The 26,782-nt window shown below is 40.5% G+C and overlaps 3 protein-coding genes across 3 annotated transcripts; 2 read left to right on the top strand and 1 right to left on the bottom strand.

The window, feature by feature from the left end:
* Window positions 1-474: 474 nt before the first annotated feature.
* LOC118799305 (tubulin alpha-1B chain) lies at window positions 475-5,292 on the bottom strand. The gene is made up of 4 exons (XM_036559056.1): window positions 5,175-5,292; window positions 2,102-2,324; window positions 1,851-1,999; window positions 475-1,758 (listed from the first exon to the last, which is right to left on the bottom strand). Exons 1-4 carry the CDS (start codon window positions 5,175-5,177, stop codon window positions 778-780), a joined length of 1,356 nt encoding a protein of 451 aa, XP_036414949.1. The 5' UTR covers window positions 5,178-5,292; the 3' UTR covers window positions 475-777.
* A 2,039-nt stretch (window positions 5,293-7,331) lies between these two features.
* LOC118799306 (tubulin alpha-1A chain-like) lies at window positions 7,332-9,999 on the top strand. The gene is made up of 4 exons (XM_036559057.1): window positions 7,332-7,428; window positions 8,204-8,426; window positions 8,529-8,677; window positions 8,771-9,999. Exons 1-4 carry the CDS (start codon window positions 7,426-7,428, stop codon window positions 9,749-9,751), a joined length of 1,356 nt encoding a protein of 451 aa, XP_036414950.1. The 5' UTR covers window positions 7,332-7,425; the 3' UTR covers window positions 9,752-9,999.
* A 3,031-nt stretch (window positions 10,000-13,030) lies between these two features.
* LOC118799307 (tubulin alpha-1C chain) lies at window positions 13,031-18,454 on the top strand. Its single transcript, XM_036559058.1, has 4 exons — window positions 13,031-13,157; window positions 16,649-16,871; window positions 17,085-17,233; window positions 17,317-18,454. The coding sequence occupies exons 1-4, from the start codon at window positions 13,155-13,157 to the stop codon at window positions 18,289-18,291; spliced, it is 1,350 nt and encodes a 449-aa protein (XP_036414951.1). The 5' UTR covers window positions 13,031-13,154; the 3' UTR covers window positions 18,292-18,454.
* Window positions 18,455-26,782: the final 8,328 nt, after the last annotated feature.

Here is a 26,782-nt window from a genome sequence, read left to right as displayed (position 1 = left end):
CAAAGAATCCTTTGCATGATTAAAGGGTTCTTTGCATCTTAAGAGTTTTACAGAATGTGCACCCAAAAGAGTTCTTCTGTTGTTACTATGTCAAGCTTGTTACAATAGAACCAGTTTGCGTGCCTCATAGAACCATTGTCAAAAATGTTGTCAAACGACCTACAGCACATTCTGTTAATTTCTATCAATAACCCTTTCATAATGCAAAGAACCCTTTAATCATTTTGAGTGTTCTTACTAAAGAAACTTTAATAATAAAGTTTAATCTGTTAATGGTGTATATTAACCAGATTAACTGCACAAGTACTTACACTGTTGCACACAAAGCAAGCATTGCTGATCAGCCTGTTAAGGTTGGTGTAGGTAGGACGCTCAACATCATCTTAACTCGTGTTCTAGTGAAGGTACTATCACCCAAATAATCAAATACCAAATATATTTATGTTCTGTAGATAAAACAGACAACACAAACGAGAATTTCCCTCAATAGTTTATTGCATATCACAGTCAGAAGATGACAGACAGTGGAGTTTAGATTAGTGAGTGTTTTGTCTTTCACAGCAGAGAGCAAGAGTGTAACATTAGGTCAGAAAAACATTCCCTACAACGTTGACATCCCTTCAACACATCACATAATCATCGAACAGACTTCAAAAGACACACGAAACATAGATATGAGAAAGCAAGACGGTGCTTGTAAAGAATGCTCTCTATACTACCGAGATCTCCTGACACGTGATAAGCATACTAGTGGCTGACTCGGGAGAATGAATCAGCTTAATACTCCTCTCCCTCCTCCTCTCCCTCTCCCTCAATGGAGTCAACACCAACCTCCTCGTAATCCTTCTCCAGAGCAGCCATGTCCTCTCTGGCCTCGGAGAACTCTCCCTCCTCCATACCCTCTCCTACATACCAGTGCACAAAGGCACGCTTAGCATACATCAGGTCAAACTTATGGTCAAGCCTGGCCCAAGCCTCAGCGATAGCTGTGGTGTTGCTAAGCATGCACACAGCTCTCTGGACCTTGGCAAGGTCACCACCAGGCACCACGGTGGGGGGCTGGTAGTTAATACCAACCTTGAAACCAGTTGGGCACCAGTCCACAAACTGGATGGTGCGCTTGGTCTTAATGGTGGCGATGGCAGCGTTGACGTCTTTAGGTACGACGTCACCACGGTACAGCAAGCAGCAAGCCATGTACTTGCCATGACGTGGGTCACATTTGACCATCTGATTTGCTGGCTCAAAGCAAGCATTGGTGATCTCGGCCACTGAGAGCTGCTCATGGTAAGCTTTCTCAGCAGAAATCACTGGGGCGTATGTGGCCAGAGGGAAGTGGATACGAGGGTAGGGCACCAAGTTGGTCTGGAACTCAGTCAGATCAACATTCAGGGCACCATCGAATCGGAGGGAGGCTGTGATGGAGGACACAATCTGGCTGATCAACCTGTTAAGGTTGGTGTAGGTAGGGCGCTCAATATCGAGGTTCCTACGGCAGATGTCATAAATGGCCTCGTTATCGACCATGAAAGCACAATCTGAGTGCTCCAGAGTGGTGTGGGTGGTCAGGATGGAGTTGTAGGGCTCCACCACAGCGGTGGACACCTGTGGAGCTGGGTAGATGGAGAACTCAAGCTTAGACTTCTTGCCGTAGTCAACAGAGAGACGCTCCATCAGCAAGGAGGTGAAACCAGAGCCAGTTCCACCTCCAAAGCTGTGGAAGACCAGGAAGCCCTGGAGACCGGTGCACTGGTCAGCCTAGAAAAAAGAAAAAGAAAATTAAAGAAACACAATCACATAATGTTTGGTGTTTTGTTTTGTTACAGTTTAACCAAATTATAACCTCTTACCAGTTTGCGGATCCTGTCAAGCACCAGGTCGATGATCTCCTTGCCGATGGTGTAATGGCCTCGAGCGTAGTTGTTGGCAGCATCTTCCTTTCCAGTGATGAGCTGCTCAGGGTGGAACAGCTGACGGTAAGTACCGGTGCGGACCTCGTCTGAGAGACAACGAGAAGATGATGAAGCAGCAGGTTTTAGTTGAGAGCACTAACCTGACAGGCACTGTAATGAACAATAATCAATATCAGAAAATTGCTTACCAATCACAGTGGGCTCCAGATCCACAAACACCGCCCTGGGGACATGCTTGCCAGCTCCTGTTTCACTGAAGAAGGTGTTGAAGGAGTCGTCACCTCCACCAATGGTTTTGTCGCTAGGCATCTGTCCGTCCGGCTGAATGCCGTGCTCAAGGCAGTAGAGCTCCCAGCAGGCATTGCCAATCTGGACACCAGCCTGGCCTACATGGATGGAGATACACTCACGCTGTTGAAAGAAAAAGCACCAGTCATTGAAATCATGGCAGAAAATTATCAATTATAATAATTGTAACAAATAATTCACAAAGATATGACATTCCGTAGGATTAGATATAAAAACTGCATACATCAAACTTCAAATTACAATGACAGACTAATTTACTGATGGTAACTATTCCAACCCGCCACACCTGTTTTGACTGACAAATGAATGAATTAGGAGTGAAAAGGGCCATTCATGCCGGCATGATAAACACACCTTCTTTCGAACACTGTGGGTGAGGGAAGATTTATCAAGATCATTTCTTCCTGTATGCAAACCAGGTGACAGTGAAGCAACTCGCGGCAGTTAGGCGCCCCACAAAAAAGGCATTCATATCTTCCATGACGCCTTTTGACATTTTTACAAGAGAAAAAGGCATGTACTGAATACTCAGAGGGAAAGGCGAGGTGTTTTCACTTTCATGAATTTTGACATTAAATGGTGCTCAATACAGTTACATTCAGTCAGTTTTTTAATTGCAGTGACCAGTCATGTGAACTCTAGCCAGTGACTGATAACTGACCAGGCCGGGGGGAAGTGGGAGGCTGTGCCGAGGACGCTCTTACTGCCTTAAGGGCCTTAAGGCCCAAGATGGCTCAAAGAAATGGGCGAATCTCTGCTGATGTAAATGAAGAGATGGTATCTGTCCTCATTATTGACTCATGAGACATTACTGCTGCCATTGCAATGACATATTTAAGACAATGTGATAGCTCTGTTAGCATTTACCCTTCCCTGTGCCTAGACTACTTCTGGTTTTGTGTGAGTTTGAAAGAAAACCAGAGCAAGACCTTTACAAGACCATGATCCGTCCCTGGCACTACTGGAAGAAGAGCAAGTACGCTAGCAGCATTGTGACTAGCGTGTCGCAGAGGGGCGGGATAGTGCAAATCATGCCACCTTCCTCCCTCCCTCCCCCGCTCCTTCTTTAAATCGGTCTACACCCTGCTGTGTGTTCTCCTCTCTAGTCTCTCAGGCTAAATGCCAAATAGCTCATTATGCACTTACTGGGGCGCATAATGGACATATAGTTAACTATCACCATTTATTCACTGTATAGTGCACTACATAGGGAGCATGGCACCGTTTGAGACTAAACCTCGGTCTCTGACTCCAGCCAGCTGTTGCCAAGGGATTTGCACATTTGCCTGTTGCCTGGCAACGGGGAAACGTGCAAATCCCTTGGCAACAGCTGGGTGGAGTCAGAGACCGAGGTTTAGTCTCAAACGGTGCCATGCTCCCTATGTAGTGCACAACACAGTCATGAAATGGTTCTAGTGCACTTCATCTTCAGATTCTGATCAAAAGATGAAAATGAGATCAGTATTCCACATTTATACATAACTGGTTTTTTTGATTGAGGAATGTTATCAAAAGTAGCTCAGGGCTGTAATCTGTCTTTACTGTCCCCTTCCCCCACTTTTGCCCTCAGCGGGGAGCCTGCGATACTCCCACTCTTCACTATGCTAAAAAGATACCAGCTAAGGAGGGAAGGGAAGCACAAATGCTAATCGGCTTTACAGACTAACCTTCTGTTACAGCTCCCAGGGGAGCCATGACTCCGTAAAAGACATTTACATTACAACAGGCAAGGGTTTTCCATCCTTACAGTGTTTAAGGGTTCAAATTAAAAGCTCGGCTAGCTATCGAAACTGACCAACTGCTTTGAAAATGTAGGTCAGATTTAGCATATGAAAATGTTCACAGGTGACTGTAAGGCGTTGTCTTATTCATTTATTTATTTTAGGTACTGGAGAAGGCCAGCCAAAACAGAACGATTTATCTTGGTCATAGCAGGACAAACTGGGGATGTTTTATACAGACAAGGCTGTAACGTTACATGCAACTACTGCAATAAAGGACTTACAGAGCCCCTAAGGTGACATGGTGATTATTTAATAAGGCGTGGCCACAAATTAATATATTATAAGCAACTTACACTGTGGCCACACCTTATTAAAAAATAATCAGTATTATTTTTAATGTAATATGCAAAGAGTCATTTTGGACCATTTCTATTGTTCCATCAATCACGCACCGTGAATGGAAGCAGGCATTAAAAAACAAATATCTTAAAAAAAGGACAAAAACTGTGCAAAACATTGTGCCGACAGTGACGATAAATATATACATTATTTTTATATTTTTTTAGAAGAAAAGCGGGAAGCGCGTGCTGCTACAGTAAAAACCCGCGAATGTAGCCCGTCTACGTCACAGCCACCAAACGGCCTCATTCAAGTCTCCTCAGAGAAGAAAATGGCTGGAAATCCGATTAAGCGATGGGGCGTTAAGTTAGTAAAAATACGAGAAATTGGCGCTGGTACTGTGTATTCGTGCGCCGTAGCCTCTCCTCTGAAACAGCAGCGTTAATAACCATCGATAACTGTAGTGATTTTTTTATCTGAGTCGTATGAAAGTATTCAACCGCCACGTTCCCGCGGCCGCTCAGCAAGGAGGAGCATCTATGATAGAAAGCTTTAAAAAATGAATAGAAAGCTAAAAAAGAGTAGGTCGTCGAGCACAAATTGCGTTTTATAAGCTCAAAGGCTACAGCTGATCATTTGGTGACCGGTATAGGCTACTTTCACGACGAGGATGATGTTGGCTTCCTATTCGCCAGCTTCTTGTTCGAATTTCCCCGTTCCACCTTAAATGATGCAGCAGTACGTTCTGGCGCCCGATGCGCCACACGCACTGCCGCATCATTTAAGGTGGAACGGAAAAAACCGAATAAGAAGCTGTCTAAAAGAAGAAATAACCCCGCAAAAACGCAGCTCTTTACAGTTATAGCCTTGTTAACGTTATATTACTTACCATATTGAGACGTTAAGGTTATCAGCCCGACGGGAAAGGGTTCTTGTAGCGGAAAGGTTACCTTCGTCGACGGCTAAGAGTCGATGTAGTAACTACTTGCCGTCACTGTGGCGCACCACTTTATAAAGGCGCTGGTGCTTTGGGGGCTGGGCTCATGAATACGAGGCCGAGCAGAAGAGAATGACTTCACATTTCATTGTAAATCAGCACGTTTTGGTTTCTTTATTCATTCTGCCTACTGCACACAAATATGAGTAATTTATTGAGATAAATGAGTTGTCTCCTCAAAATCACTGATCTACGCTTTCTGTCATATTTCATCTGCTATACTGCTGTTTAGTCCTACAGATGGTTCTCCAGTGTTTTTTTTAGCAAAGACAATGGTCCTATATAGAACCATGAAACATCAAAGACTCGTTTGCATGCTTACATTGTTCTTTGCACGATGAAATGATTCTTCAGATTGATGGAGTATGGGTTGTATATGGCTTGTAACAATAGAAGGACTCTTTTTGTGCTATATAGAACTATATAGAAGAAGGTCATACATAGAACCATATGCAACGCATTCATCATCAATCTGAAGAACCACTTCGTTATGCAAAGAACCATTGTGCGCATGGTTCTATACAAACCATTGTCTATACTAAGAATCCTTGAAGCACCATCTTTTTAAAGAGTGCATAGAACAAAAGGGTTGTTTTGCTGAGGTGTGCATTTATACACGATGCTCTATGCAACCTGCAGGTTCTACCATTTCCACTGAAGTCTCCCTGGAAAAGAGGAGAAAGCCTCATGAATCTGCTCAGACAGGACAGCCTATTTAAAGGTGTCCTAGTCTATTACAAAATCATCACAGTGTGGAACAGAGAGCATTGTTTGAGTGCTGCTGTCTGACACTTGAGATAATGTTAAAGTTACAGTCCTTTAAAGGAAACGCGCTCAGGTTCACAGATAATTAAATAGCCCTGCTAATGCAATACATTTATATGTGATATTTTGAATGGGGGGTGGAAGGCACCAGACAGGCGTGTTCATTATTGATGAGCAATACAGGTCACGTGACGCACTGCAGATGGATGACGTCAGTGCTCTGCAGCAAAACTCCGGACAAAGAAGGGCGGTGGCTTGAAGGGAGCAGCGAGTGCACGCTCACACGCGCGCGCACACGGTCCAGTCACTACTGATGAGAATGTTTGAATGTCCAGAAAGCAAAAGCACCCTCTGTAAATAAGGTATGATACTACATGCAAAAGTAATGAGACATTTATATATATATATATATATATATATATATATATATATATATATATATATATCATAGCATAACTATAATCAATATTGTTACCTTTAATATTTACAGTATTTCATGTTTCATGTATGGGTATTCTGTGGGCAATGCAGTGCTATTTACAATGTCATACTAAAAATGCTTACATACAAGTATCATATATAAGTATTTTTGGTATGACATTGTAACTAGCACAGCATTGCCCATAGAATATCCATACATGAAATATGAAATACTGTAAATGTTAAGGTGACAATATTGACTATAGTTATGCTATTATATTAGTTTATATACTATATTGTGCTATAGTTATATTATAAAAGACTGTCATACTGCTCAACTAATTTAAGGAGGTTTTTCAGACGTTTAGTACAAAGTGTTAAAATAATGCAATCATCTGTTACTTAAATACTGTAATTCTTTATGAAGCTTTTTAACGTTGTATAATTAGCAAACATGTTTTGAATAGAAGAGATTAATACGACGATATAAACAACGTGAATAGTAATTATGCATATGTTAAGTATATATTAATTATGGAAATGTGTCCTCAGCTGACCTTTTTAATTACACACCTGGTGGTATAAAGTGAAAATGCAGGAACAAATCTACTGTAATAAATATTCGTATATTGAATTCACTGCGCCAAAGGAGGTCTCACTGCTCAAATGTTTTTCAAACCTGTTTTCGGGCCAGCCCCTCCCTCCTGTATTGGGATTGGCCAATAGCATTCACATTGCTGCGTTGGGATTGGCTAGTAGTGCATAGCCATGAACTACTAGCTAATCCTAGCACAGGAAGGCGCGGCTTGTCGGAATATGGGTGGGAAAAACCCCGTCCCTCCCTCCTACGCCCTCCGCGCATGCTCAGTGAGAGCGCCGCCTCCTCACTCTCTTTCCTCCGTTGTCTGGACAGCGTCCATCTCTTCAGCGCCAGCATCATCTGCAGAGAGAGAACAAAATGGTGAGAACTTTCTTTCTTCTGATTTGCTCACGATGACTCTGTTTTTGTTTGTAGATGTTAATAAGTGGAAATAGGTGTTAACGAATGGTTTCAGACCGCAGAGGGATTTTGAAATTGCTTTGGTTCTTTCATTCATGAAGCATCAGGGTGGGTCCTCCAGAAAAGCGCCACGGCGAGCCTTATTGTCCACAGACAAAGGGGTCTTAACTGGACTCTGAAAATATAGAGAGGAGGTCTAGAGGTGGACAGGAATTGTGTTTCAGCGTACATTCAGAATGAAAAGATATATGATTGTTCATGCTTAGAATATTTAACATAATCTGCCACTCCCTATTGTCAGAACCATGTTTGGCCTTTGAGTTCATTGTGGCTAATTCAACAAAAGTCCAGCTTTTTTCTTTAGTAAAATTTATTACAATGTACATTCCCAAATTCAGATTAAGGGAAATTCTAGACACATGTCTAGAACATGATAACAGAACAGAAGCACCAAAACCTTAAGAAAGGCCAAAACGTCTGGTTTAATTATCAGTGCAAGATCTAAGAAGTGTGGTTTTTGTACAGTATTGTATTTCTGCATTATCTGTGTATTATTACATTATGTATAATGTACATGATTTGTGCATTATTACAAATATTATCTTGTACCATGACATATATCATTGAATAGGTTGTGAGTTTTCAGCAGTTAGACACTCAGTTTTGTAAAGCATCAGCATTAAACTTGACTGCATTTTGCTTATTAAAATAAACTATTTTCCTTTTATCTCTACAGCGTGAGTGTATCTCCATCCATGTAGGCCAGGCTGGTGTCCAGATTGGCAATGCCTGCTGGGAGCTCTACTGCCTTGAGCACGGCATTCAGCCGGACGGACAGATGCCTAGCGACAAAACCATTGGTGGAGGTGACGACTCCTTCAACACCTTCTTCAGTGAGACAGGAGCTGGCAAGCACGTCCCCAGGGCGGTGTTTGTGGATCTGGAGCCCACTGTGATTGGTAAGCAATTTTCTGATATTGATTATTGTTCATTACAGTGCCTGTCAGGTTAGTGCTCTCAACTAAAACCTGCTGCTTCATCATCTTCTCGTTGTCTCTCAGACGAAGTCCGCACCGGTACTTACCGTCAGCTGTTCCACCCTGAGCAGCTCATCACTGGAAAGGAAGATGCTGCCAACAACTACGCTCGAGGCCATTACACCATCGGCAAGGAGATCATCGACCTGGTGCTTGACAGGATCCGCAAACTGGTAAGAGGTTATAATTTGGTTAAACCAAAACAACGAAAAAAACAGATTCTGTGATTGACTGTCTTTCTTCAAATCCATTTTTCTCTTTTCTAGGCTGACCAGTGCACCGGTCTCCAGGGCTTCCTGGTCTTCCACAGCTTTGGAGGTGGAACTGGCTCTGGTTTCACCTCCTTGCTGATGGAGCGTCTCTCTGTTGACTACGGCAAGAAGTCTAAGCTTGAGTTCTCCATCTACCCAGCTCCACAGGTGTCCACCGCTGTGGTGGAACCCTACAACTCCATCCTGACCACCCACACCACTCTGGAGCACTCAGATTGTGCTTTCATGGTCGATAACGAGGCCATTTATGACATCTGCCGTAGGAACCTCGATATTGAGCGCCCTACCTACACCAACCTTAACAGGCTGATCGGTCAGATTGTGTCCTCTATCACAGCCTCCCTCCGATTCGATGGTGCCCTGAATGTTGATCTGACTGAGTTCCAGACCAACTTGGTGCCCTACCCTCGTATCCACTTCCCTCTGGCCACATACGCCCCAGTGATTTCTGCTGAGAAAGCTTACCATGAGCAGCTCTCAGTGGCCGAGATCACCAACGCTTGCTTTGAGCCGTCTAATCAGATGGTCAAATGTGACCCACGTCATGGCAAGTACATGGCTTGCTGCTTGCTGTACCGTGGTGACGTCGTACCTAAAGACGTCAACGCTGCCATCGCCACCATTAAGACCAAGCGCACCATCCAGTTTGTGGACTGGTGCCCAACTGGTTTCAAGGTTGGTATTAACTACCAGCCCCCCACCGTGGTGCCTGGTGGTGACCTAGCCAAGGTCCAGAGAGCTGTGTGCATGCTTAGCAACACCACAGCCATTGCAGAGGCTTGGGCCAGGCTTGACCACAAGTTTGACCTGATGTATGCCAAGCGTGCCTTTGTGCACTGGTATGTAGGAGAGGGTATGGAGGAGGGAGAGTTCTCCGAGGCCAGAGAGGACATGGCTGCTCTGGAGAAGGATTATGAGGAGGTTGGAGTTGACTCCATTGAGGGAGAGGGAGAGGAGGAGGGAGAGGAGTATTAGATTTCCCAATACTGCTTCAGTATGTCTCTCCATGTTAGAATTAACCAAGTAGGGCTTATCCTTTGGACTGACTGCTGCTGTCATCATGATGTAATAGCAGATCAGGCAGTAACAGTACTGGTGGTGTTAGGTTCAGTGTAGTCCAGAAATCCTTAAACAGTATGTTAATGGAGGTCATTGTTGTCACTCTGCCATTGTGAAAACAGTTATTTGCTGTGAAAACCTAATAAAACTCTTCAAAAAAGTTATTGTGTATTATTTTAACTTTGCAGTGGTTCTTACTGCCCTAAACACGGTGCAATTTAATTCTTGTTGTTTACTATCTTATAAAATAATGACCTGCTATCTGCCGACTTGAGTTAATTTTTTCTGAATTATTTCACCTTTTATAAGATGACTTGACAGATCTGTGATAACTTCATAATTCTGATTATTCAGTGATCTCTCCTCATGATAATTTCTCAGCTTTTAAAAAAAGCCTTCTCAATGTAGTATAACTAAAATAAAAAAGGTTATATTAAGTAAATGTAAGAAGTAATATTGCTACATTTTACTATGTTATATTACTATATATAGCAATATAAGAAAGGTTCAGTGTAGACTATTGCCCCTAAAATTAGGGTAATATATAAAAGAAAGACATTGAAGAAACAACAAGATATTTGTGAAAATTAGATCTTTGGGTTCAATTCACACTGTTCGCACTCTGGCTCCCCCCGATGGCATGGAGCATCTCTTGCGGTGTATAATGACATTAATGATGTCTACTACAGTCATATCTACATTTTACAGAGACTACAAACCAGACCAGAGCTGCATTTCTAATAATGTAGGAGGGGAAATAACTCTTGAGATACCTCTGGAGTTCTGGGCACCTTCTGCTTTGGACTACATTTTAATAAAATATGGTGCTTCAATGTAAAGAAAGTTCTATATCGAACCGTAAACACTCAAAGAACCCTTTGCATGATTAAAGCATTCTTTAAATGGTGAAATGATTCTTTAGATTGATGGAGGATGTGCTGTAGATGGTTCTGTATAGAACCTATTTGAGAAAGGCTCTATATAGCACCCGAAAGGGTTCTTCCATTGTTATGGTGTCAAGCTTGTAACAATAGAAGAACTCCCTTTTCAAAAAGCTTCTATATAGAACCATCTATAGAATATTCAAATGGCACATTTTCCATCTATCCAAAGAACGCTTTCATGATGCAAAGAACCCTGTAATCATGCAAAGGGATACAGAACCATTTTCTTTGGGAGGGAGGAGATGGGCAGGTGGTGGAGTGTGAAAACTTTGTTACAGGAAACAGAAGGTAGAGATGGGACATTATAGGACGTAAGAGAGGAAGGAGGAGGGGCTTCAGGCATGGTCCACCTCCCAAACCTCCCTGTTACAGGAAACAAAATTCATAATTCATTGATTTCTTACTGTAATGTTGCATGCCACACTGAATTAGTTGCGTTAGAGCCAGGAACACAGTTAGATATGGAGTGCTGGGCGTAAACTGACAGTGTTTGAATCTCCATTAGCTAGTGGTATTTCTATAGAACCGAGTAATACTTCTACTATGTAATGTATTTACCTCCATATAATATGCCTGTAGTACTGTGAAATTATTCTAGCATTGTGCTATTATATTCCAGGAGTAGTAAACTACAGTAATTGTATGAATTTACTAGATTCTAATACGCATTTCTGTAGTATTACTATTGTAGTTTTTTATAAGATAAAGATTTCCATTTCAAATAAGACCTCCATAATCAGTAAATCAAAAGTTATGCTAAATGTACTGAAGGCAAGTTTGGTTTGTAATCAACAATAGAACCGTTAGAAGGAACAGTGATCGAAAAAAAATCCAAGGGTTCTTCATGGGATCTGTTGTAAAGGCAACGGTTCTATATAGAACCAAGGAAACCTTTGAAATGCCTGGTTAAATGGTTGTTCTGCAAGACAGAGAACCATATCTGGTTCTTTAAAGAATCTTTTTCCTTTTTAAAATGTACTATATAGCACCCTTTTTTGCTGTAAGAGTACATTTGCCATGATAGCTAATAGTATATATATTCATACACACATAAACACACACTAGAGATCTTCTTTAGGACTCTGGAAATGGTCACTGTTTTGATAACGCATACATGTCTAATCTAGTAAAATCAGTTTCCTCGACTTATGCAAATTGATGGCTTGTTCAGAGAGCAAAGGACTAGTTTGCTTGGGGTGTTATCTTTTCCTCACCCACATTTTGCCATCCTACATTAGGAGTGGCTATCATAGGGTTGGTTATAGTCATAATCAGTTCCCTGATGAGAATACAGAAACTGATTTTCCTAGATTAAAAACTACAGGGATATGTAGCCCCGAAGGGGCCGTGGTTAAAAAAAAAAAATGGCATTGCATTCCCTCACAATAATTTTGCATTCCCTTGCAAATGTTTTGGGTTCTCTTGTGAAATTTTGCATTCCCTCGCAAATTTTTTGCTTTCCTTTGCAATAATTTTGCATTCCCTTATAAATGCAGCAAATTTTGCAAGAGGATTCAAAAAATTTGCAAGCAGACACAAAACTATTGCAAGTGACACAAAAAGTTTGTGAGAGAATGCAAAAACAGTCCAAGGGAACACCATGTCTTTGCAGTTTTTCACACTTTAGGGGCTCAGTAGGGGAGAGAGGACTAACAGTGAGGTGTAAACAAAGTATCTCCAATGTTTTGTATTAGCAGTTAGCTATGCTGTATTGACTTCAAGTGTACAGTTAGCCCCCACCACCTCCCACAAAACACTCCCCCGTCCCCCCCCCACTACCCATTTGCTGCAGTAACAGCCTCTACTCTTCTGGGAAGGCTTTACACTAGATGTTGGAACATTGCTGTGAGGATTTGATTGAGCATTAGTGAGTTCAGGTACTGATGTTGGATGGCCAGTTCTGGATCACTCCAACTCACCCCAAAGGTATTGGATGGAGCTTCATCACTCCAAAGAATGCAGTTCCACTGCTCCACAGCCCAAAGCTGGGGGGTCTTTACACCCCTCTAGCCCACCTTAGGCTCATGAGAGGCCAATCAAGACCAAGACATGGGCAACTGAACGCCTGTATCAGCAGGTGAATTCACTAATTAGAAGTGTCTGGATACTTTTGCACAGGTACTGTAGCTAGACAAAGATGTTAGTTTATATAATGGCTCATTTTAAGTGTGAACTACTGGTTTATTTGCGCATGTGGGCGGGACCTGTCGGAATACGGGTGGGAAAAGAAACACCACGTGCCACCACCCGTATATATATATCTTTTTCTGGGGAAGTTCACATCTTCATCTCACAACGGATTCTTAACGGTCTCTACGTGAGAGTTGCAGCGAAGCTTCATCCCGCTTTTTGTACTTAATTCCTTCGACGTAATCATGGTAAGCGTAACTTTACTAAACTTATGTTACATATGATAATGTTATATCGTCCTAGAAATGACGAGGCTTAAGTTCTACCTTTGTTTAAAACAACTGCTTTTTTTCGAATTTCCCGTTCCACCTTAAATGGCGCCGCAGTTACGTTCTGGCGCCTGAGTTACATTCTGGCGCAGCAGTTACTTTCGCAGCGTCATTTAAGGTGGAACGTGAAATTCGAATAAGAGGCTGTACAAATAATAAGCCTTGCACAAAAATCCCTACTGTGCTTGGTTTATGTGTAAGCTTAAGTTAAAATGACCACAGCTGAGCTTCTTAGGTTTGACTGTGTTGTTCAACTGGGATCTAATGAACAAATTATTCTCAGTGTAGGCCTAAACTGTTGCTCCCAGTTGTTAAAATGCACTGCGTACATCCAACAGCTAACCTTACAGAGTAAATAATGTGTTCCCGCTTAATGATGCAATGTACCACAGCAGTTAGTAACTAACTTTTTAGAGACGCAGAGTAATAGAGGTAAAGAGGAAGGAGAGATAAGCATGTAAATCAAAAACAAAATATGTAAAAACATAGAAAGTAGGGTAATATGATATCTTTTGATATATTTTTCCCACTGAAAGTATTCTTAGTAAGCTATTTGCATCACTGACACAGTATTTTACCAATTTATTTTAAGAAGAAAAAGTTTCTGTCAATCTTTTGACTATTATATTTATTTATAATGCCACCTCCCTTTTTTAATGTAATAGACTTTAAAAGAATACTTCAACGTCTTTTAACCTAAGCCCTATCTGCCACATCTGTAGCAAAATGTTGATTACATGGGCAATGATTTTGTAGGTTCCTCTGTGTTTAGTAAATGCTCAGATATAAATATAACATTTAATAGACGCCGATGGGCAAATGCACCAGTCTTCATTTATGGATGTGTTTTGAGTCACTTTTTTGTTGTTGTTTTATGAGTTATCTTCAAAATCAGTGATGCACACAACTTTTGTAACTTTGGTCTGTGGTAATCGACCATATGCTACGGATACAGCAGGTACAAATCAAGGAGTTTTTTAATAGACCTGTGAAAGATTGCTAAGCTGGCTTGTGCTACTGTTGAAGTGTTTGAACGAGTGAAATAAATTGCATGTGTGGCCATTCCAAAGAGATTAACGCTGTGATGGCTTTCAGAAGCGTTTAAAAGGGAGAATTATCATGTGACCTGCCAGTCTACATTGTCATGGTCTGTAAAAGTGCATAGTTCTGCAAAAAGCAGTGGGCCATAATTAATACGGCTCAACAGTCAAAAGATGTCAGTTTTTTTACACAATGGCAAATAGTATAGAGATTATCTTGTGTTAATGATGACCAAATAATTGTACAATTCTGAATAAATGTGCCTTTAAAGTGGAATAGTGGAATTACACCAGTTTTTCCACAGTTTCTGCATATTTCCATCACTGACTGGTAAATAAAGCCATTTAAAGTGGTTTGTTGTGAAATGGTGCATTACAGAGAAACTTGCTAACTCCGATTTCTTTACAGTGGTGGTGATAGAAACTATGGGTCAACTTATACAGCCATTTTATTTACTATCCAAAAGCACTACTGGACATTTCACATTAAACCAATCAGAATGACTTTGTTTATGTTAATGATTTAATCGTGAAAATTTTTGAAATTTTTAAAAATTGGTGGAATTCCCCTTGATCAATCACAAACACGTCATGAGCTGTACGCCTATTAAATTGAATCAGTTATTTTAAATGAAAGGTAGCTCACTCCATATTAAAACACTGCTGCACTTAATATGTTTTTAGGACTGTGTTTAATACAGAGTAGCTGTTGAGTGCCTGTTAGTCATGTGGCCTGAGTGCTGCTCTCTATCTGGCTGCAGTAACACACAGGGCTGTTTTGTCTCTTACTTCCATATGATTATAAATGTACCATCAGGTGACGCACAACTCGCACTCTATTTTGAGGAAGTTTTTACAGTTGTTGAAATCCCTTTTTCACTGGATGTGGAGCTCCAGTTTTAGTTGAGCACCAAATGACCTCTCAGAGCAGTTGTAGTATTCACAGGCACATTTACAAGTCAGAATATTTTTTTTTATATATCTTTCTAAAGGCAAAGCAGGAAGATTTATTCGTATAGCACATTATATACCAAAGGAAATTCCCATAAATGCATTTAAAAAGAACATCAGAAGGAAATTAGTGCCTAGAGCTGTATGAATGCAAGATTCATTGTTAATTAACGAAGTATAATTACTGAGTGAGGAGAATATAATCAGACTAAAATATGGTGAGCGTGCGTTTCTGTGAGTTGACCTGTAAAGCCTGAAATCATCATTTGAAGGTCAGAATCGTTGGGTCAGGACTTTTTCGTATTTACATATTGTCTTTACTTATTAACGTCACAAACACAGGCTCAAAAAGAAGGTCCGGCTCAATGTTCAGATCTCAAATTAACATTACACTGATGAAGATGTGATGATAATAGTAAATAATTGACATCCTCAGAAGACGCGTCTTTCACCACGTTTTGGCTGATGTCTTGTTGAATTCTCTTTGAGTCGTCAGATTCCACTTGGGGAAGGGGTCCAAAGCCCAACCCATGCTACAAAATGTTGCATGTTGCATGCAATTACATATTTCCACCAGAGAGGTCTCCAAATCGCCAAAACATGCATAGTGTAGAGAATAAAACAAAGCATGGTCCCAGTCTACTGCTGATGAGAATATGAGGGATTTAGTCAGAGGGATTCAATATAGTAAGTGATCAGGAAATTTCACAAAACTAAAACCAAGAGAGGCTCAACACATAGAAAACAAGCAAAACCTGACAACACCAAGCAATGGTCTGTCTCAGCCTTTTGAGAAGACTTTTCTCGTTTGTGTACAATTCACAAATACTGAGCTAGACCTAAGTACACTGTTTATCCTAATGTTTGCAGACACCTGCTCTTCTGACATGAAGGGTACTAATAGTGATTTTGTCCCCCTTTGCTGCAGTAACAGCCTCTACTCTTCTGGGAAGGTTTACACTAGATGGTGGAACATTGCTGGGAGGATTTGATTGAACATTAGTGATCAGTCAGGTACTGATGTTTGATGGTCAGTTCTGGATCACTCCAACTCATCCCAAAGATATTGGATGGAGCTCCATCACTCCAGAGAACGCAGTTTCACTGCTCCAAAGCCCAATGCTGGGGGGCTTTATACCCCTCTAGCAAACGCTTGGCATTGGGCTTGGTGGCCTTAGGATCATAAGCAGCTGCTCCCATTCTATTGGTCTGTACTTTTTTGTAGAGATTAAACAAACGTGTGACCTTAAAGTAGCTAAATTTACTTATTAGAAGGGCTGTCTGGACACATAGTGTATACAGAACCTGTATATGACCAGCTCAGTGTAGAACCAAGCCAGTTTTTGTAGAACTGAGCCAAAAAAACAGCCTCACTGTTGAACCCATTCCACTTTAAAACCCCACATCTTTCCTCTACAGCGTGAGTGTATCTCCATCCACGTCGGTCAAGCTGGTGTTCAGATTGGCAATGCCTGCTGGGAGCTCTACTGCCTTGAGCACGGCATTCAGCCGGACGGACAGATGCCTAGCGACAAAACCATTGGTGGAGGTGACGACTCCTTCAACACCTTCTTCAGTGAGACAGGAGCTGGCAAGCATGTCCCCAGGGCGGTGTTTGTGGATCTGGAGCCCACTGTGATTGGTAAGTTAAAGCTATAATGCATTATTAATGTCTTATAATTACTTGTCATATGGTCTGGAAAGCAATTCTGCAGTAGCTAATCTCTTCATCTGTGGGTTGCTGACCAAAAACGTGGATATCACTGATGACACATAATCATGCTACACAGTTTCAGCTTATTTGTACTGTCATGGTGACATTAAAGCCATCTCAAGAATCTCCCCTTCCACCTAGACGAGGTCCGCACTGGCACTTACCGTCAGCTGTTCCACCCTGAGCAGCTCATCACTGGAAAGGAAGATGCTGCCAACAACTACGCTCGTGGGCATTACACCATCGGCAAGGAGATCATCGACCTGGTTCTTGACAGGATCCGCAAACTGGTGAGAAATACAAGAATACAGATTTCCAACCCCTCTTTTCTTCAAATTACTAACTTGTTTTCTTTCTCTTGTTCCCATTTAAGACTGACCAGTGCACCGGTCTCCAGGGTTTCCTGGTCTTCCACAGCTTTGGAGGTGGAACTGGTTCTGGTTTCACCTCCTTGTTGATGGAGCGTCTCTCTGTTGACTACGGCAAGAAGTCTAAACTTGAGTTCTCCATCTACCCTGCTCCACAGGTGTCCACTGCTGTGGTGGAGCCCTACAACTCCATCCTGACCACCCACACCACTCTGGAGCACTCAGATTGTGCTTTCATGGTCGATAACGAGGCCATTTATGACATCTGCCGTAGGAACCTCGATATTGAGCGCCCTACCTACACCAACCTTAACAGGTTGATCAGCCAGATTGTGTCCTCCATCACAGCCTCCCTCCGATTCGATGGTGCCCTGAATGTTGATCTGACTGAGTTCCAGACCAACTTGGTGCCCTACCCTCGTATCCACTTCCCTCTGGCCACATACGCCCCAGTGATTTCGGCTGAGAAAGCTTACCATGAGCAGCTTACAGTTGCTGAGATCACCAACGCTTGCTTTGAGCCAGCAAATCAGATGGTCAAATGTGACCCACGTCATGGCAAGTACATGGCTTGCTGCTTGCTGTATCGTGGTGACGTCGTTCCTAAAGACGTCAACGCTGCCATCGCCACCATTAAGACCAAGCGCACCATCCAGTTTGTGGACTGGTGCCCAACTGGTTTCAAGGTCGGTATCAACTACCAGCCGCCCACTGTGGTGCCTGGTGGTGACCTTGCCAAGGTCCAGAGAGCTGTGTGCATGCTTAGCAACACCACAGCCATTGCAGAGGCTTGGGCCAGACTTGACCACAAGTTTGACCTGATGTATGCCAAGCGTGCCTTTGTGCACTGGTATGTAGGAGAGGGTATGGAGGAGGGAGAGTTCTCCGAGGCCAGAGAGGACATGGCTGCTCTGGAGAAGGATTACGAGGAGGTTGGTGCAGATAGCTTGGAGGGAGAGGATGAAGGAGAAGAATACTAAGTGTACACCTGATTGTTGAGTGAGGTTTTGAGTTCATTCATCTTTTACATGTTTCTTTCTAGATATATGTGTTTGATGAAATTAAATCACATTTAACTAATTCACACTTTTTTGTTTGTGATCACTTTTGGAGCATGAATTGAATAAATTTGGGATAAACAAATCTAGGTTATCTTGTTATTTGTTTGCCACCGCCTGTCCTTAAAAAACCTATTGAACCCAAGAGTATTGATGTTTTGCTATCAGCTCTGTTTCTCCAACTATGATGTATTTGTCTTGGTGAGAGCACACATGTGTGACATACTAAACAGACCAGACAAGTACACAGGACTATTTACAAACATTCAAGAGAAAATAAGACATATGAACCAAAGGTAAAATTAAAAAATATATAATAAAACATAGAAAATAGATCAGAGCCCCCTTACATGGCGAGTTTTATTACACACTTCTATAACTGGAGAACAGCTCAACCACACTCTTAAAAATGATGGGTCTTCAAGGGTTCTTTAGTAAAGAAAATTGTTCCATTCATAGAACCATGAACATTCAAAGGACCTTCTGCATGCTTAAAGGGTTCTGCATCATTAAATAGCTTTTCTTTAAACTGATGGAGAATGTGTTGTATATGGTCCTAAGGGTTCTTCTATTGTTAGAATGTCAATCTTGTAACAGTAGAAGAACCCTTTTTGGTGCTATATAGAACCCTTTTTTAAAACGCTTCGGCATAGAACCATCTATAGCACATTCTCCATCAATCTGAAGAACCCTTTCACCATGCAAAGAACCCTTTAATCATGCATCAACCATTTTCTTTACTAAAGAACCCTTAAAGCATCTTTTTTAAGTGTGCAATTTGCGTTGAAGTCCTTGTAATTACTGAATAATTAGCCTTAGTATGAAATGACCCTGAGGTTTTAAGGGGTTCAATGAGCCAAGGTACAAAAAAGAGCCTAAAAAGATGAGTATTTCATATGCACATTGGCTTTTGGTATCACATCATCATTCTGTAGTTGGCCTCATGCCCATATGCTCTTTATCTCTTTATGAAAAGAAAGGGATTAAAGCATTGAAGGAAACTTCTCCGTTTTATTTGAATTAAGTTTAAAGGGGAACTCCACCGATTTTGCAAAATTACTTGATTATTCAATGGTTTAGATGTAAACAAAAGTCAAGAGTCAGAATTGTTCACTATTGTAGTACTAGTAGTCTACTATCAAGTAGGTTGTTGTTGAGACCACCAATTTACATTCGCTGCTAGATTGTTCTGCTTAAGCGCCGATGGGTTCAGTCACACTTTCTCTCTCTCTCTCTCCCTCTACCTCCCTCTCTCTCTCTCTCTCTCTCTCTCTCTCTCTCCCTCCCTTTTGACTTTCTCTTCTTCAAGCCGCTGCAACTCATTTGGGTATTCTGATTAAAATCAATATGGTTCTACCACATTTCTACGAAACACACGTCCTTGAAGTTCTCCACATAGGCAAATAAATGATAAAAATAAACTGTAAACAGAAACTGCCGCAAGCATGTTGAACGGCTGTAGCTACAGGCTAGTAACAGCAAAAGCACGTTACGTTGATCTCAGTTGAGAATGTGGTTTTGAGAGGAAACACGGAAGTAATAGTTGTAAATCCTGGAGTAATAGTTTGTACTAAAAATACGTTCTAGGCTAAAACTTTATAACAAACCTATCACAAAACAATGTCTCAGGTATGAAGCAATGCATTCAGGCCCATTTTGTGTAGTAACTTAATGGGATCTAGCTTTTAGAGCCATTAAATGCTTCAGATGTCTGGTTCCTAGTACTACAATGGTAAAGAATTCCTACTCTGTAAAGTTCTTCAAAAAGGCGCATTTCACACCAAGCCACTCTGAATGATTTTGTTTAACTCTAAACCATTGAATGATTAAGTCATTTTGCAAAATCGGTGGAGTTTCCCTTTAAGTACTCTGTCACCACACTGGGACTAACCAGGTTTTGTCTATGAGACAAAAAAATTGAGTTTTTGAAAATTGTGACCATCACACCCTATGGTAAACTAAAATGTTCCAAATTCATCACATTTTGGTGTGCATACATTTCCCTGCACAATATCACTGGATCCTCTAAATTATGAGGTTATTAAGGAGCCAAAATTGAAATATTGCTCATTGAATTTATATCACAAGATACCAAATATTTACATCACAAGATACCAACCAAAAAGCAGCAAGCTTTGTTAAATGCAGTAGTTAAGTTGCTTTGGAGTTGCTAGTGTTGGTTGGTCAGTCTAACAGTAAACTTGATTCAATTCTGCATTATTTCAAGCAAGAGTGCCAACTTGCTTGTCATATGTATGTAGCAGTATTAAATTTTAAATTCTTATTGAGCTTGAGTTAAGAAGGCTTAAGTGCAGTATGTATTACACTTATTTTACTACTGTTACCATATGTAAGATATGAATTAGGACTATGATGATGTCATTTTTGCCTCTGAAAACTAACTGCACTATTGACCTAGAGAGCAGTTTTATGTCCAATGAGGAAAGTGATGTTTTAGAGATGTTTTCATGATTGTATTGCTAAGATATGTGATATAGTACATGATATATGATATGAACTGCACATAAGTGTTATTACACTATTGACTGCTTCGTTGAGAGGAAGGAATAAGACTCCTGCCTGAATTATTTATGTGACTGTGCTGTAACTGCTGAGTATGTCCCACAGATTACTATTAGTGCTGTGAGCACCACTGCCGTTTTATAGGCTTTTTAGGCTCAGTATTAAGTCATCCTGAAACAATAGTTGCACTTTCTGTTCTTGCTAAATGAAAGGTAAGTGAGGCCATCACCATATTTCAGTTCCCAAAAATGAAACGGAAGGGATAAATGTATACATGTTAGAAACACAAATAAACAGAATTAGTGTTTTTAAAAGGTAATTTTAGAAAACCCATAATAGGTCTTTTAATTGTATTTTTAAGTGAAAGGCTTTCTAAGTTGAGACATACTTCCTCTTTTCTTGGCCTTGTTAATACAGAACTAAGGAAGTGGTAAAAATGGTTATCATTTGTGCAATATTGAGCAAGTGTGACAAAAATGTATGGTAAAGTGTGAAGTGCTTTTTTGGCATAAAGAGATATCAAGCTGGCTGATCCACAACATATTTAAAGCATACTGGGAAAGAACACTGACATTTATGTGGCTCAGTCCTGCAGGAAGCAGTTGAAAGGTAGAGCGATGGAGGAGAAAAACTCATTCTCACTACAGAAAGTTGATTAGATTACGTGCACAAGGCCAAACACAGGAAATGAATTGTGCCATGCAGCATGATGTGGTCAGTAACCAGTGCAGTACAGAAAACCGAAAACAAAACTGAGACAAAGGAATAGAACCAGAACCAAAACACAAATGCAGAAAAATAGCATAGAGGACAGAACAGGACAGAAACCCCACAGCAAGTGGTAAAATGATCCATATGCATGTGTATTATATATATTTATACACATATATACACATTCAGTGCTGTTGAGGTCTGGACTCTAGGGTGGTCAGTCTATTGTTCAGCTTCTTTGTTTGATGTGTCTGTCTCCTTTTCTCAGTGAGGCTTCTTGACAGCTACACATCCTTTCAGACCCATAGCGCTGAGGTGTCACAGTGGAAGGATGGACAACCTGTGGATGTTTTCAGATCTGAAACAGCTTGATTTTCTCCTCTCTCTCTCAAAGATGAAAGCTTTAAGTGCTGTTTATCTGATGGGGGCAGTTTTGGCATCTAGCAGGTCTTCCAGGTGGTTGTTAGGAGGCACATTTTCTCTGTAGCTTTTAAACCTTTTTTTAACTCCAAGAGTTAAAAAGAGTTTTGGAAACTCTTGTTATTTCACTTATTTTATATCGAGTCTCCTCTGAAATGTCTACTTAATGGACGTTTTGCCTAAAAATTAAAGACATGAAGGGTGGTCTCTGACTTTGGCACAGTACAATAAACTAGTTATTATGCTGTATATGAGAATCATTTAACCATGAAAATATAGTTATTTAAATAGTTATTTATGGTTATGTGCTTATATATGTTTATATATTTAACCACTGCCTTTACTAAAGGACCCTTGAAGAGCTCCCTTTTTTAAGAGTGTATGTATTCTTCAAATTTATAAAAAATATTGACACCTTACAAAATATTGTTGTTTCTTATTCACAAAAAACTCACATTACTTATTCACTTCTTCCAATTTATGTAATTTTGCCTTAGGTTAGCTATCTCCCATATTTTCAGTCTAAAATCAGCCTGATTAAAACAACAAAGGCTTTTTTTTCATACCCTTTTTTTGCTATCCTTGACCATGTGTGTCACTGATACTGGAGGGCTCTGCATATAAAAACACAAGACAGTGAAAGATGGAGTGAGAGGGAGACGAGGAGAGTTGGTCTTACAGAAATGTGCATGCTCAGCATCGAGCATTAAAGCAGACATTTGATTGTTCTCTAACAGATATTGACACATTCACTGTCCGTGCAGTCAGTTTGTCTCCCTTAAAAACAAGAACCTATAGAACCATTCATCTACACACTTTAAAATGACTGGTTCTTTAGTGAATAAAAAAAAAAGGTTCTATATAGAGCCATGAACACTTAAAGAACCTTTTGCATGATTTAAGGGTTCTTTGCATCATGAAATGGTTCTTCAGACTAATGGACAACGTGCTGTGATGGTTCTATACAGAACATTTTTGAAAAGGACAAAATCATAGTTTAGAAATGCTTAAACATTTTTTCGCCAACCAATCAGCACTCAGTAGCAGTAATGCTAACCAATCAGCACTCAGTAGCAGTAATGCTAACCAATCAGCACTCAGTAGCAGTAACGTTAGCATCCTGATGTCCAAAACCCGTTTGCTGTGGAAAAAAGAAAACATACAGGTAACTTTTTATGAAATAAATCCTTCTACTTTCTAGAATTAAAGGAACGTTCTGGGCAAGAGATTAGAAACTATTTTAACGTTTTTAGCCGTTTAGCTCCATTCACCCCCATTCGTTGACGACTTGCTCGCGGGTGCCCTTTGGCGTTTTGCGGTCATATTTTTGAGACAACGCGGAGAACTAGCAAGAGACCAGGCTCGTTCCAAACCGCATACTAGCACACTAAATAGTGTGTAAAAATAGCGCATATACCATTAAAAGTGCACTCATTAGTGTAGTAGGCGAAGTACAGAAGTGTGTGGTTTGGGACGCGGCGTTAGATTAGCCTGTGAGACGCGTTCGCTCGTTAGCTGCTCAGTAAACATCTCCAAGAGAACATTTGAGGTATTTGTTGAGGAAGGACGCATTAATTGTGGTAAATTCATGCATTTGTTATGGTAAATAATGCATTTTTGAGGTTAGCTGATTTTGGCTTCGTATTCGCCAACTTTCGAAATTCGTTCTACGTTTAAGGCACCTCAGCCAAAGTGCAGCACCATTTAAGGTGGAACGGAAAATTCAAATGAGAAGCTGGCAAATAAGAGGCTAATTTCAGCTTTATATACAGGTATGAGTTTGCTAATGAAGAGCTTTAGTAGCCACTTTTGTTAGTTTTTGTAAATCTCACGGAACTGAATGTTCTGAACTCTGCAGATGTGCCGGTTATGCGGATCCTGTCCATCAAATTAGATAATCTTCTCCACGTAGCGTTTCTGGAGACGCAACTAAAGTGTTAACACATCATTTCATCTTTTTCATGGTATTTTTTTATCTATTTCGCTACTTTGCTTTCGGTCTTCAGCCACCTGCAGGGCTGTATCTGCAGTAATGGTGATGACACCAGCTCTATCAGAGCACAGTCAGAGTCACAGCCCCCCTTAAAACATGGAGACGTGGTCTTCTTAATGACGTAATCCAAAACTAGGAATAAATATTGTCAAATTGCCCATCACTAGTTTATTCTAAATACATAATATACAGAGTAAAACAGTTACAGAGTATAGATTCCTAAGCTACCTATAATACAAATATATGACAAATTATGGTCTATACTGAGTTTTTACCCGGTTGCTTGTCAGTTAGCTAGCTAGCTGTTAGCTAACTGTAGGTTCACGTGCGGTAAATAAAAGCAGACAGGCAACAATTTTAGCCCAAGTGTGAAAATGAAGAAACCTCACAGACTTGAAGAGAATGAACGAGTGAATGACATCACTGACAGTTCTTTATTCTTTGTTTTTGTATTTCTTTTCAGTAGTAGCCAGAGACTGTTGCTTACAGGACGTTAACCCCTTAAAATCCCAGGCTTATTACATATTAAGGCTTATTATTCAGGAACTACAGGAACTTCAGTACAAACTGGTTGAGATACTTTTAGGTCAAAAAGGTTTGTAATAAACGGCCTTTTAAGGGGTTAATGTCAGTGAAAAGGTTACACAGTGTTGATATATGTTTATGTATTTAGGTTTATATCCCTCAATTCCTCAACCTATAGATGAATGAACATAGGACAGTTCTCTAAGAGAGCTCTGCTGAAGGCCATCGTTGAGTCGTCTCTGCCAATGAGAGAAGCCATTTTGCAGATATAGCCTGTAGGCCTACGAGAGATAAAGGTTGTGTTTCTGATGTGGCCGTTATTGTTTTACAGAAACGTCTTTCTTTGCAGTGATTGATCTCTCATTAAGTACTGAGTTCTTGTAAATCTGAATTTAGTAGGAAAAAGGTACTAATCTATAGTCTGTTTGTTTAAATAACATATTCAGGAGCTGCAGCTTATCTGAGAGCATTGCTTGGCTTTAGTACTGTTGCTTGATCTGTAGCTGTTGTAAGTGGATGGATAGCATTCAAATCATATTAGATCAATGCCTGATACAAACTACACTCTCAAAAAATGGCTAAAGTAAATGGTTCTATAAAGAACCATGAACACTTAAAGAACCCTTTGTATGATTAAACTGTTCTTTGCATCATGGGAGCGTTATTCAGATTGATGGAGAATGTGCTGTAGGTGGTTCTGTATAGAACTTTTTTGAAAAAAGGGTTCTATGTAGCACCAAATAGGGGTCTTCTATTGTTACAGTGTCAAGCCTGTAATAATATAGAACCCTTTGGGGTGCTATATATGACCCTTTTCAACAAGGTTCTATATAGAACCATATAAAACACTCTATCAACCTGAAGAAAAATGACATGATGCAAAGATCAGTTTAATCATGCAAAGCGTTCTTTAAGTGTTCACGGTTCTTTAAAGAACCATTTTCTTTACTAAAGAACCCCTGAAGAACCATCTTCTTTAACTGTATGAATAGATCTTCTATGTGCCAACTTTCACAAATACTTATATGTTATGCCTATTATTACTGTAAAAATTAAATAACATTTTGGTGTCATTAAAGATTTTTTCTGTTAGGAAAGCATGTCCCCAGACCCACCTAGTAAAGGCTCTCTGTGACGCCCCCCCAACTCACCCCAATGGATGGAGCTCCAGAGAACACAATTTCACTGCCCCACAGCCCAATGATGGGGGGCTTTATACCCCTCTAGCCCATGCTTGGCATTGGGCATGGTTAATATAGGCTCATGGGCAGCTGCTCCAGAATGTCCCAGTCCTTTTCTGTAGTGATCATAATGGGTACACCTTAAAGTAGCTGAATTAACTATTTAGAAAAGCTGTCTGGATACCTTTGCACATTTGATCACCATCATTTACAAATAAATCTCTCTCTTCCACAAATGCCTGAGAAAACGAGAGAGAAAACGTGCTGCATTGTTCTCTCTTTAGTGCCCTGTGCTTCAGAAGAGGGTGGTGCATGAGAGGCCTGCTGTGGTGTTGTGGTGGCGCCCTGTAGGTCGAGAAGCAATTTTCCTATCACGCCACACTGCTGTATGATCCTGTCCCCTCATTATCCAGCATTTAAAAAGACCGTGCCGTCCACATTAGCAGCAGAAGATACGGCAGCAGGATACAAAGCAAAACTGATCGCTGATGGATTCTTAACTTTATAGATGAGCCACTGAATAAATTAAAAGATGTCTCAAAATAGCTCATTTAGATTAAATACACCCAAAAATGGAGGAGAGAGCTTGTTTGACTTACAAACTGAGACTATAAGAATATAAACAGATTATTAGTAGTGGTACCTGATCTGTGTAAGATAGACAAAAAATAAGGCAAGTATATTTCAGTGAATAAAAAGTTTGTTTTTTATTGAATTACATTTCATTCACTGAAATATACTTTCATTGTTTTTTCTCAATTTTAACAACCCAAATGTTAAGAAGAGCCATTTTGTCCTTTCAACAAAAATCAAACCACCTTGAGAGCCACAACATTTATGTCCATTTTACCATCTAGGTTGTAAATATGTCTTAGTATGTGCTAATGTGTTAGTACAGGCTAAAAAATATAAACGAAAACACAGACTTACTTTGCTTTGCTTTAAATGAATAGAAAAGAATGTAACTGCTGCACCATTTAAGGTGGAACCGGAAAATTCAAAGAAGACGCTGGCGAATGAGAAGCTGACTTTAGCCTCGCAACTTTTTTGACAGTTTCTT

This window comes from Colossoma macropomum, unplaced genomic scaffold (assembly GCF_904425465.1).
Source record: "Colossoma macropomum unplaced genomic scaffold, Colossoma_macropomum, whole genome shotgun sequence".
Taxonomy (NCBI): Eukaryota; Metazoa; Chordata; class Actinopteri; order Characiformes; family Serrasalmidae; genus Colossoma; species Colossoma macropomum.
Note: the sequence above shows the minus strand (reverse complement) of the source record. Positions and strands in the feature narration are given on the sequence as shown.